At 42.0% G+C, this 13379-nt stretch overlaps 1 protein-coding gene across 1 annotated transcript in view; it reads right to left on the minus strand.

The window, feature by feature from the left end:
* Window positions 1-4634, minus strand: part of lepr (leptin receptor) — a 51222-nt gene extending 46588 nt beyond the window's left edge. The window contains exon 1 of the mRNA XM_085376862.1: window positions 4438-4634. Within this exon, the coding sequence (XP_085232988.1) occupies window positions 4438-4510 (73 nt within the window). The 5' untranslated portion in view covers window positions 4511-4634. The remainder of the gene's footprint in view (window positions 1-4437) is intronic.
* Between the last annotated feature and the right edge of the window lie 8745 nt (window positions 4635-13379).

Raw genomic sequence — 13379 nt, forward strand, 5'->3', positions numbered from 1 at the left:
TTATCCATTAAAGTGTTTTCCTGCGGGAATTCGGAGGTGTAAAGTTGGGAGTAAAAAGCCCTAAACGTATCATTAATTTTGGAAGGGTCCGAAGTGATATTACCATTAGCCATTCTAATCTTCGTGATATGTTGTTTTGCCTGGAAGCCCCTTAACTGGCTGGCAAGCATCTTACCCGATTTATCGCTATGAATATAAAACAAACTCTTACTCTTCAGGAGCTGACGTTCAATTGAGTGCGTTGAGAGGAGCTCAAATTTAGTCTGAAGCTCCACGCGCTTATTGTATAGGTCTGGGCTTTTTACCTTAGCATAGAGCAGATCTATTTCTTTGATTCGGTTGACTAAATCGAGTCGTTCTATACAGGCCTTCTTCTTCATATTAGCAGTATAGGAAATAACCTGTCCCCTAAGAAAGGCTTTTAGCGTATCCCAAATTATTAAGCTAGAAGTTTCTCCTACGGTATTCGTTTTAAGAAACAAGTTTATTTGTTCTTTCATGAATTCCAGGAAGTTGACATCTGCCAGGAGAGTCGAATTAAAACGCCAGTGTCGTCTGGATTGAGGGATGTCTGGGAAACTCATTGATAGCACAACAGGGGAATGGTCTGATATCACTATGGTCTGGTATTCACAGGATCGGACCCATGGAGTCAGCTGCTTATGAATAAGAAAATAATCGATCCTAGAATAAGTGTGGTGTACCTGTGAGAAAAAAGAATACTCTCTTCCGTGGGGGTGTAAGCAGCGCCAAACATCAGAGACACCACAGTTAGATAAAAAGGATTGGATGAAAAGAGCAGATTTACTGACAGTGCAGGGATTCGGGGAGGATCGGTCTAACACAGGGTCCAGCCAACAGTTGAGGTCACCACCAAGTATAAGAGAATATGAGCTCAGATCAGGCAACAACGAGAAAGCACGCTGGAAGAAAGCTACATTATCAATATTAGGGGCATATATGTTGGCCAACACAACTTTCGTATTACAGAGTTTACCCGAAACAAAAACGTACCGGCCACTCGTATCAGAAATTACATTATGTTCCTCAAAAGGAATATTTTGGTCAATTAGAATAGAAACGCCTCTGGCCTTAGCCTGAAAGGTGGAATGAAAGTGCTGCCCTGCCCATCGGGACATAAGACGAGAGTTATCCGAATCACGGAGATGTGTTTCTTGAAGAAAGACAACAGCTGCTTTAAACTGCTTTATGTGTGAGAGCACCTTCCTTCTTTTAACAGGGTGGTTTAAACCTTTGACATTCCAGCTTACAAAGTTCAAGCGACTACCCATAGTCCCGCACTGAAAATGTAAGAAAACAGGTGCAGCTGAAAACAGAGTACAAAAAAAATGACAAGCAAGCGACTAAAACAGAGAGTAGAATGGTTCCCGGATCCCCCAACTTGACAAAACAACATAAAACCACCCCGGCTCTGAAGGATGTCTCCCCCCTCCCCCCATTCCCCATCCACCCCCCCACCCACAAGACAGCTGCCAAGGAAAAAAGCAGCAAGCTCTCCAAAACACACATTGTGTACCCTCCAGAACAATAAACTCTTCCTGTCTAACACTAAGAACAGACTTTAGCTCCCATAACGATGATTACAGTAAGCACAACACTCCTCTATGAGCAGTAGAAATTTGTTAAAGCAGTCACCATAGAACCACAACAGAACCAATGATCAACTTTGGGGACAATAGAAGCAATGAGATATGAATAGCCCCCCAGCTAGTAAATAGCAGAGAAGAAGGGGGGGGGGGGAAAAAAAGAAAAAAAAAAGGAAGAGACGTCGGTAATGCCTGGATATGAACGAAAGTCCTTCCACATCCCAGGAGACGAAGATAGCCAGGACAATCTACTCACAGGGCTGACCCGCGGACAAACGTCAACACCAGATAAGCAGGCTCTCAGGGTGATTCGGCTGTAGCGGGTAGGCCGTCCAAGTACCTCCTCGCTTCATCGGCCGAATGAAGCCAGCGTCTTGCGCCGTCAGGAGACGTGATGCGAAGTCGTGCAGGATACAGCAGAGCGGGCTTGAGACCCCGTTTGTACAGCTCGGACATCACTTCCCGGTACTCCACTCGCTTGCTCAAAACTTCCGGGCAGTAATCCTCCACCACGCGGATCTGCCGACCATGGTATTCTAGTGTCCCTCCTCGCCGGGCCTCCCGGATAAGAAAGTCCTTTACCTGGTACCGATGAAGGCGTATAATTACGGGTCGCGGTCTCTGACCTGGGGCTGGCTTAGCGGCAGGTATACGGTGGGCCCTGTCGATCTCCGGGCGGGTCGGGAGCCTCTCCTTCCCGAAAACCTCACAGAGCAAATCTGCAAAGAATTCTGTGGGATGCCCACCTTCAACGCCCTCCTCGAGTCCCAGGATACGCAGGTTCTGGCGCCTACTTCGGCTTTCTAAGTCCGTAACTTTAGCCAGGAGTTTAGTGTTGGATTCGCTGAGATTGGAACAAACGTCCTCGAGATCTCTAACCCGCTGGCTTAAGTCGTCCACTGCTAGCTCTAGAGATCCGAGCCGCTGGCCATGGTCTTCCACCGCAGAGCGGACTTCGTCAAACTTCGACTCCAGTAGACTAAAAGATGTTTTGAAGTCGCTGGCCAATGCCTCCCTATGCTGCTCCAGAAGGGAGGAGATGGCCGCCATGTTCAGCTTAGGTGCGTCGTCCTCCTTTTCTGCCGCTTTAGTGCGTTTCGAGGCCATGTTAGAACGAGGAAAAACCAATTTCGGAGACCGTAAAATAAAACGTACGCAGTTCAATAGTTTTGTTGTGAATTGGCTGGTTCAGGAGTGGAAAAGGTAAAAAAGTTAGCGGAGCAGTCTTCTCCTCTACCTGCTACATCCCCCTAGCGACCGGAAGTCCCGTGAACTAATTATCTAAAAAAGTTTTCACATGTGAAAGTGTGCCAGACAGTTGGCAAATTAGTGTTAATGATAGCCATACATGTGTATACTTTTGCTAGGAGCGTGTTGGAAATTTGGTAATTGAGTGTTGTGCAGTGAATTGTGCCTACAGTTTTGCAAAGTGTGTGTTACAAAATTGCAAACTGAGTGCAAAGCAGTTTTTGTGCTTTTAGTTTTGCAGACTCAGTGAGTGGTTTTGCTATAAGTCTGAATAGTTTTAGAGATTGTGCTACAGGAATCACAGTTAGGGTTTAAGCATTCAGAAAAAACTGTATTTCCAAGTCAAAACGAAATAGTAATTTCACTGAGGAAAAAAAAGAAATCAGTCTACATCGTGTCGTCTCTCTGGATCTGGCCACAAAATTTTTTCTACATCACATGAAATGTCCTCTAGTCGAAGGCACTGGGGAAAATATCTTCTGGACTTTTACATCTATGGTATTGTTGTGTTTCTCATTAGAATATGGCAGTGCTACAGATCTTAGTGCAAAGTGACTGTACTAACCGATTCTCATTTCAAAACGTCCTTATGATGCTTGCTACAGTGTAGCGGCTCAGTTTAGGGTGAACCCGTTGGCCAGCTTCCCTCAGGGTCATTCCACGGTTGATTACATGGTCCACTATTGTAGCTCTGATGTCATCAGCAATTCTATTTCTTACTCTTCTTACCCTTCCTCTCCCTCCCCTCCTCGTCCTCCTCTTGCTCGTCCTTGTCCTTGTCATCCTCTTCGTCCTACTTCTTCACCTCCACGTCCTCTTCCTCGGCCTCCTCTACTTCTCACTCTTCCTGAATATATATCTGAATATCCCATCATTTCCTGTTTTATTTTGTAATCCTTGGTTCTCATGCATCCTAGCTAGTTTAACTTTGGTACTTTGCTCTTTTACCAACAAGTTTATCCCCCATCTTTCCCCTGTTCCTAATTATTCCTCCTAGTGCAGCTCCCAGATGGTCATTACCCTCTGCAGTCTACTTTTCCCAGTCTCTTTTTGTTTAGTTTTCTTGGGTTTTTGCAATTGATCTATTCAAATATTTTTCTTTTCATTCAAATACCAACTCACTAGCCTCCTAAAGCGAACACTACTACACTTTTGCTTGTGTCAACGCACAGATTGAAAACAATTCAATCCCACTTGATTTCTGGCCACAGGTGTAAGTGTGCCACTAAAATTTGGAGAGAAAATAAGTAAGAACACAGCGGAGCTCTGACATTTTATCAAGACAGAAAGTTTGTGGTGATTAATTAAATTAAAGTGAGGCAGAATGAAAGAAAGTGAGAAACTGTACATATAAAGACCGAGGGAGGGGAATGTACCGTTTCAGTATAACAAATGGAGCGCAGAGTGATGAGAAACACAAGGGAGATCAACCATGTATGACAGTTACTTCTCCAAACAACCAACCAACGAACCGTCAACACAAAATCAACTTCAGTGACACGGGCGGCCTTTGCAGTCTGTCAGGCTTCATACAAGATTATGTTCAGTCTTATGAAATGTTGCGGTGTTTACAGTTACTCACCAGCAGCCCCACACCACCAAATATCCAGAAGTGAAAGATAAAAAAGTTTGTTTCCAGCTGATACGGCCAACATTTGAAGTTGGACATTTTAAAGTCCCACACGGAGAGAGAGCGCTTTATGCGGAGCAACATGTCGCTAGGCATCAGGTGCTATTTCTGATACAGGCTATCAGAATACACACCAATCCCTCACAACACCACACACAGGACAGGGTGTAAATACACGAGACAATCATCCATGTAACTGTTGGAGTGGGTGCCACTCAAGTGTAGATGGCACTGAGGATAAAAGCCATCTCTATTTTTGTGTACATGTAAGTGGACTGGATGTGTAAGCCTCTAGCTGTGGGCACACAGAGATCTCAGTGACAAGCCTACCTTCTGTGAAGGGCCTCCTCAAATTTTCCCCTCTGCCTAAGCTACTGTGGGCTTTGTGTCTGTGTGTGTGTGCATGCAGTCCAATGAGTGATATTTGATCCCATAAATCTTCTGACGCACAGCCAAGAGCTGGCTTTGGGTTGTGAGCCATTTGCAGCAGCTCTCCCCTCACTGACCCATACTGATTCTGACCAGGCCAAACAAACCTTGCTTTATTTACTTGTAAGATGGGGGGGAAAACCTCTTACATGATATTCTTGTAAGTCTAAAAATACATCCTGTTTGTGTGAAAGGGAATGTTCACTAAGCTGCTGTACTACATTCTTGCATTATACTATATTCTTACATATCATTCATACATGATGAACAATGCTGTCTAATGCAGAAGTTCCTTAAATCTATATGTTTTGTACTGGCCAGATTGAGTCATCTCCACTGGTTACAGGAAGAAGTCTGAGTGTGCTGAATCCAAAGCTAAACTGGCTCTACTTTTTTTTGTGAGCTCAGTAAGCATTTTTTAAATGGGTTTATTATTTTGAGTCTGTTTCAGTTCAACAGCGAGAGAGAAACTGAAAATCATTTGCCCTTTTGCAGTAAAACAGAAAGAAATGAGGGCATGTGGACCCTGTGGTTGACTGGTCGCTCACACAGAATAACACATCCAGTATCCTTGAGTTTCTTACAGTCCCAGTTTGGTAAGATCCCAGAGTTTGGTAAGATTCAAAGATACTTTTAGGAGTTGGCCATTTATATACTTCTCCATTGTGTTTTGTTTTCAGTCTGCTTTTCATTTCATCACATGAAAATCAAATAGATGATCCTTCCTGACCAAGCTGGCTAGTGGGGCAAAAAAGTATTTAGTCAGCCACCGATTGTGCAAGTTCCCCCACCTAAAATGATGACAGAGGTCAGTAATTTGCACCAGAGGTACACTGCAACTGTGAGAGACAGAATGTGAAAAAAAAATCCATGAATCCACATGGTAGGATTTGTAAAGAATTTATTCGTAAATCAGGGTGGAAAATAAGTATTTGGTCAATAACAAAAATACAACTCAATACTTTGTAACATAACCTTTGTTGGCAATAACAGAGGTCAAACGTTTACTATAGGTCTTTACCAGGTTTGCACACACAGTAGCTGGTATTTTGGCCCATTCCTCCATGCAGATCTTCTCGAGAGCAGTGATGTTTTGGGGCTGTCGCTGAGCAACACGGACTTTCAACTCCCGCCACAGATTTTCTATGGGGTTGAGGTCTGGAGACTGGCTAGGCCACTCCACTCAAATGCTTCTTACGGAGCCACTCCTTTGTTGCCCAGGCGGTGTGTTTTGGATCATTGTCATGTTGGAAGACCCAGCCTCATTTCATCTTCAAAGTTCTCACTGATGGAAGGAGGTTTTGGCTCAAAATCTCACGATACATGGCCCCATTCATTCTGTCCTTAACACGGATCAGTCGTCCTGTCCCCTTGGCAGAAAAACAGCCCCATAGCATGATGTTTCCACCCCCATGCTTCACAGTAGGTATGATGTTCTTGGGATGCAACTCAGTATTCTTCTTCGTCCAAACACGACGAGTTGAGTTTATACCAAAAAGTTCTACTTTGGTTTCATCTGACCACATGACATTCTCCCAATCCTCTGCTGTATCATCCATGTGCTCTCTGGCAAACTTCAGACGGGCCTGGACATGCACTGGCTTCAGCAGCGGAACACGTCTGGCACTGCGGGATTTGATTCCCTGCCGTTGTAGTGTGTTACTGATGGTGACCTTTGTTACTTTGGTCCCAGCTCTCTGCAGGTCATTCACCAGGTCCCCCCGTGTGGTTCTGGGATCTTTGCTCACCGTTCTCATGATCATTTTGACCCCACGGGATGAGATCTTGCGTGGAGCCCCAGATCGAGGGAGATTATCAGTGGTCTTGTATGTCTTCCATTTTCTGATGATTGCTCCCACAGTTGATTTTTTCACACCAAGCTGCTTGCCTATTGTAGATTCACTCTTCCCAGTCTGGTGCAGGTCTACAATACTTTTCCTGGTGTCCTTCGAAAGCTCTTTGGTCTTGGCCATGGCGGAGTTTGGAGTCTGACTGTTTGAGGCTGTGGACAGGTGTCTTTTATACAGATGATGAGTTCAAACAGGTGCCATTCATACAGGTAACGAGTGGGGGACAGAAAAGCTTCTTACAGAAGACGTTACAGGTCTGTGAGAGCCAGAGATTTTCCTTGTTTGAGGTGACCAAATACTTATTTTCCACCCTAATTTACGAATGAATTCTTTACAAATCCTACCATGTGGATTCATGGATTTTTTTTTTTCACATTCTGTCTCTCACAGTTGAAGTGTACCTCTGGTGCAAATTACTGACCTCTGTCATCATTTTAAGTGGGGGAACTTGCACAATCGGTGGCTGACTAAATACTTTTTTGCCCCACTGTAGTTCTAGCATCGCCAACTATCTCTACCGTCATATTCAAACATGGTCACAACTCCAACACGCCAAACGTATAAATGGAAGTCCAAAAACAAATGGACGACATCATCATAGCTAGGTTTACTGTTTATCTACATTGTAGGTCAAAGGTGGGCTATTCATTGTCCCAAGGAACCACATAAGAAACCGGGAGTGTTGTGAAGGACCACATTTGTAAATTGATAAAGAGATAAAATCAACCCTGTAAAGCCTGAACTATGAAATATTTGCCAGAATTGTTTATTATTATTAAATATTGGAAATATTTAATATTTATTGAACCTTTTATATGTAGAACTGGGTTCAGCTCATTTACACGAACCACCACACCAGTCGCATTTTCTCATGTGGCTCCATGGGAAAATTAATTGTTTATCCCTGCTGTATATCAACATATATGTAGTTATCACCCTAATTTGCTTTCCAGATTGGATTTGTTTGTTCTGCTCCAGTGAGTGCCAAACACAGAAGAAATACTGATGAAAAAAGGTATACTGGACTACAGGTTGGCACCATCCACAACAAATGTATAAAGCACAAGCCTTTTGTTGCCCCACTTCCAAGTGCCAGGATCTAATAATCTAACAATAAAACAAAGAAAACTCCCCATTTAAACTCAAAGTTAAACATACATAAGACTGTCCAGAAATACTTTGTACACCTGCTACAAAATCTTAAGAAGTGGGAAAGCAAAACATCAGGGTCAAGTGGCAACAAACCCCAACAACAGCTGTGCTATTTTAAAGGAGATTTGCCTGTAAAAGTTATTATTATAGTTCAATTGATTTCCATCACAGCTGCAGCTGGCAGCAGAGCCAAAGAGGGGAGAGAAGTGTTATTTTTAAACTGCCAGTAAGACAACAAACCTCTGCTGAGCCCAGCAGCATTATGGGGTCGACCTCTATGACACCTGGAGTGTTTAAAACAGCCTAAAATCTTGGCAACTGTTGCGCTACGATGGCTTGGCTTCCTGTAACCAGGTGTGATCAGTAAAAAAATGCACACAAGATTTATCTTTGAGTTTTCTGCTGATATGTTTTCAGAGATAAAGCTGACGCTTGGCAGAGTATGTGTAAAGTTGATCAGTCTCCAGTTGTCATACATAAAGATGGTGTTCGTAATCAGTCAGTAATAATAGAGGAGAAAAGACATTAAAAAAACACAAGACTGAAAAAAAGAAGATATTCTGTTTCTTGTTGATGTATGAAATTAACACCCAGGCAGCAATATCTCAGTGTTTTGCTATGCAAACCAGACATTCCTATTCATCTGTCGCGCACGTGCACATTGTTTGTGTGAGTGAGAGACTAATAGGCACACACACACACACAGACGCACACACACATGCGCACGCACACACACACACACACCCTCCCTCTCTTTCTACAGTCTTATTGCATCAGACAGGATGTGTTGCAGAATGTTCCTTTCATTCAAGTCGATGCTTGTAGCACGGGGATTTCAGATAACCATTTATGAACGGAAAATATGAGGGAAGAGTGATAACGAACTTCAGGGTATGAGAGAAACATAAAAAGAACAGCCTTTAATCTGTCAGAACCGTCAACTAATGTCACAAGTGAAGAATAATTCACCAAATCATTCCACACATGCCTCTTGGCTACACACTTGCTCCACTAACAAAGAAACTTGAGGACAGTTCATTGAGGACATGGAACAAAGGGTCAAAGTTCACAGAAGTCAAAGAACTCTAAAAACATGGATAAGCTGGACTTTCTCACCTCCTTGATGAAAATTATTTTTGGCTACAAGAAACAGAAACACTGGGGTTTACATTAGACTGACGTACATGGATCGGACACTCATGGCATGTTGAGGTTGTTATTTTTGCTTTTGATTGACTTGACCACTTGGAATTTAGTCTCACTATAATGACTCTAGTGATTCATTAATTATCAACAGAATAAATCTGGCAGCGGCGAACAAGCTAAAAATCTATATTCTGGTGCTATCTGTACTCATACAGCTGTGGTCACATTTACAGACATTTAATTTGGGGCTTTTAATTTTTTCTTTGAATTGTTCTTTTTCGTAAGTGAAATATTTGTAAAGCATACACCTTTAATAACTTAAGGAACAACAACTGGTTGAACAAGTTTGACTTTATTTTGTATTTTTATCAAATCCACACGGGATCAAAAGTATACATAGAGCCTCAAGTATATACACATACACACTTGAATGTGTCTCTTTGCCAGTATAAAAAGGATGCTGTTGATCTGATGTGAAGTTAAAGATTTTGGAGGTAGTGTAAGAAGTAAGGAGCAGTAATTCAAAAGCCGCAGCCTACCATTAACTTGAAACAACTACAACAGCAACATCACTGTCCACAGTGATGCGAATTTTATACCGGCTTGAAATGAGAAGGTGCTGACCAAGTAAGAAGTCCCTGTTCCAAGTTCAACATCTTTAAGCTTGACTGAAATTTGACGCTGTCCAGATGAACAAGGCAAATACCATATGGAGAAAAGTGTCTTGATGCGTGCTCAGTCATCCAGGTAAGTAAATCTCCTAAAGTTTATTTGTTCATCTGGACATAGCGTTTTGTGGGAGAAACGTTTCGTCACTCATCCAAGTGACTTCTTCATTCTCAGCTGACTGCAGGTTTCCCCAATCATATAAACAGGACATTTGCACAATGACTGAAACCAGCACCACTGAATACACAATGGCTGTGAGGTGAGTTAATTGATCATTAATATGCAAATTGTTGTGACCATTGATCAACAACCACTGATCAAAGACAATTGGTCATTGATCAAAGACTGTTCTGGAGAAAGGTTTTAAAGTCAGATGAGATAAAAGTTCATCTATTTGACCACTTTGACATGTTTGGAGGAGTAAAGCTGAAGCTTAGAGACCTGAGAGCTCTGTACGAGCTGTTAAGCACGGCGGTGGCAGCATCGTGCTGTGGGGCTGTTTTGATGCCAGTGTTATTGATACAATGTACAAAGTGGATAAAATAATGAAGAAATTCTTCTGCATCACTTCAGATCAGATGGTTAAAACTTGAACACAACTTGGTTTTCCAACAAGACAGTGATCTCAAACACGCATCAAAACGTTTTTCTTTCTTTAACTTAACCAGGCTAATATAAGCTGCTGGAAACCAGTACATATAAATGAACTCTGCCAATTCTGCCAAGAAGCACATCAAAGAAGTGGGCAAATATTCAGCCAGAATGATGTCAAAAGCTTGTCGATGGCTTGCTGAGGGACATTTAGACAAATATTAGTGGGGATGTATTCATATATTTGATCACGTATGTACACTTTTGACTCCGTTTAAATTCGAGAAAATCCTAAATAAATCCAAACTCCCCATTCCTTTGATTTTTAAAGTCATTAAAGATGTAGGCTGTACAATTGCGCCTATTGATGCCCGTCATGTGTACGTAAACTACTGTTCACAACCGTATTTAAAAATATGTCTACATTAACATGAAAATCATATTTACAGCAATTTATCTCAAGACTTAAACAGAAACCATTCACATTTTATTCATATTTTTTCCGTAATGAATGATTTTATGATCCTTTTCCACTATATTTTTCAATAGAATCAACTTTAGTAAATGACAATACTTATTGTATGTTGCCTTGAATATAATATTGTTAAATATAATAAATAAATATAGTACTACTTTTTAAATATAATATTGTCTTAAATATGATATAATATTGTTAACAGTAAATCCACTAATCAGCTCAATAAAAAAAGGACTCTACCAGTTCTAAGCCCCTAGTATTTTTGTTTGTTGACCACTGACTGGAAAGGCCATGTGAAAAGATATTTTTATGTACTTCTAATGTTCCCACACTGAGGGAATAGCATCTCTAGAGACATTTTCCCAGGAAGCGGCAGTTGGATCACAGTTCGCACTGTGCTCGTGCAATTCTGAAGTTGTCTTAAATACATTTAAGACAATATTTAGTTACACAAAGCAGCACACGACCTGTTTTTCCAGCCATTCCTGACATCACAGGAGTTTCCAGCATAAATAAGTTTTATCCTTTAAACTGACGACAGTGCTCGCCACAGACCAATCTACTTTTTTTTCATCGTTGATGCAGAAAAACAATGTTCCCTTGTTACCATCAGTCTCTTTGTGAGAGCAATTTGTGGCCAGTCCAGGTTTATGTTGGTTATATTAGAAAGATGATTAAGACCCCCTTTTTGGGAACTGCACGTCAGTGTTTACCTTGGCTTTATATTTCATTTCATTTCATTTCTAAAATCTAGATAATCTGATTGTGTGAATCAGGCTCGCAGCAAACAGCGGATCTTTTGGCCTCTTTATATATAGAGTGAATTACAGGGTGCATTAAACACTGAATGTGGAAATGTTCACATTGTTCACAAAAAGATGAGTGAATAACGAACTCCAATAAAACAAATAACAAAAAACAAAGAGATGAGACTCGCTTCAGCAGCAGGTGAGCTGTGATGAAACCAAGCTGGCTTTTCTGTGGGCAGAAAAATTGGATTTACGTTAATTTAACTGTAATAAAAGACAACACTTTTATTAAAACCCAGAGCGAGACTGTCTTCTTACTCTGGGGGCTACTTTACTTTCCATACATAATGGGAAACCTCTCTCAGAGCTCCATTCATTAAATTTACAGTGGGGCAAAAAAGTATTTAGTCAGCCACCGATTGTGCAAGTTCCCCCACCTAAAATGATGACAGAGGTCAGTAATTTGCACCAGAGGTACACTTCAACTGTGAGAGACAGAATGTGAAAAAAAATCCATGAATCCACATGGTAGGATTTGTAAAGAATTTATTCGTAAATCAGGGTGGAAAATAAGTATTTGGTCAATAACAAAAATACAACTCAATACTTTGTAACATAACCTTTGTTGGCAATAACAGAGGTCAAACGTTTACTATAGGTCTTTACCAGGTTTGCACACACAGTAGCTGGTATTTTGGCCCATTCCTCCATGCAGATCTTCTCGAGAGCAGTGATGTTTTGGGGCTGTCGCCGAGCAACACGGACTTTCAACTCCCGCCACAGATTTTCTATGGGGTTGAGGTCTGGAGACTGGCTAGGCCACTCCAGGACTTTCAAATGCTTCTTACGGAGCCACTCCTTTGTTGCCCAGGCGGTGTGTTTTGGATCATTGTCATGTTGGAAGACCCAGCCTCGTTTCATCTTCAAAGTTCTCACTGATGGAAGGAGGTTTTGGCTCAAAATCTCACGATACATGGCCCCATTCATTCTGTCCTTAACACGGATCAGTCGTCCTGTCCCCTTGGCAGAAAAACAGCCCCATAGCATGATGTTTCCACCCCCATGCTTCACAGTAGGTATGGTGTTCTTGGGATGCAACTCAGTATTCTTCTTCGTCCAAACACGACGAGTTGAGTTTATACCAAAAAGTTCTACTTTGGTTTCATCTGACCACATGACATTCTCCCAATCCTCTGCTGTATCATCCATGTGCTCTCTGGCAAACTTCAGACGGGCCTGGACATGCACTGGCTTCAGCAGCGGAACACGTCTGGCACTGCGGGATTTGATTCCCTGCCGTTGTAGTGTGTTACTGATGGTGACCTTTGTTACTTTGGTCCCAGCTCTCTGCAGGTCATTCACCAGGTCCCCCCGTGTGGTTCTGGGATCTTTGCTCACCGTTCTCATGATCATTTTGACCCCACGGGATGAGATCTTGCGTGGAGCCCCAGATCGAGGGAGATTATCAGTGGTCTTGTATGTCTTCCATTTTCTGATGATTGCTCCCACAGTTGATTTTTTCACATGAGTTCAAACAGGTGCCATTCATACAGGTAACGAGTGGGGGACAGAAAAGCTTCTTACAGAAGACGTTACAGGTCTGTGAGAGCCAGAGATTTTCCTTGTTTGAGGTGACCAAATACTTATTTTCCACCCTGATTTACGAATAAATTCTTTACAAATCCTACCATGTGAATTCATGGATTTTTTTTTCACATTCTGTCTCTCACAGTTGAAGTGTACCTCTGGTGCAAATTACTGACCTCTGTCATCATTTTAAGTGGGGGAACTTGCACAATCGGTGGCTGACTAAATACTTTTTTGCCCCAC

The sequence above is a fragment of the Diplotaxodon limnothrissa genome, linkage group LG17 (assembly GCF_057381915.1).
Source record: "Diplotaxodon limnothrissa isolate DT_005_m linkage group LG17, D_limnothrissa_male_GT1.1, whole genome shotgun sequence".
Classification (NCBI taxonomy): Eukaryota; Metazoa; Chordata; class Actinopteri; order Cichliformes; family Cichlidae; genus Diplotaxodon; species Diplotaxodon limnothrissa.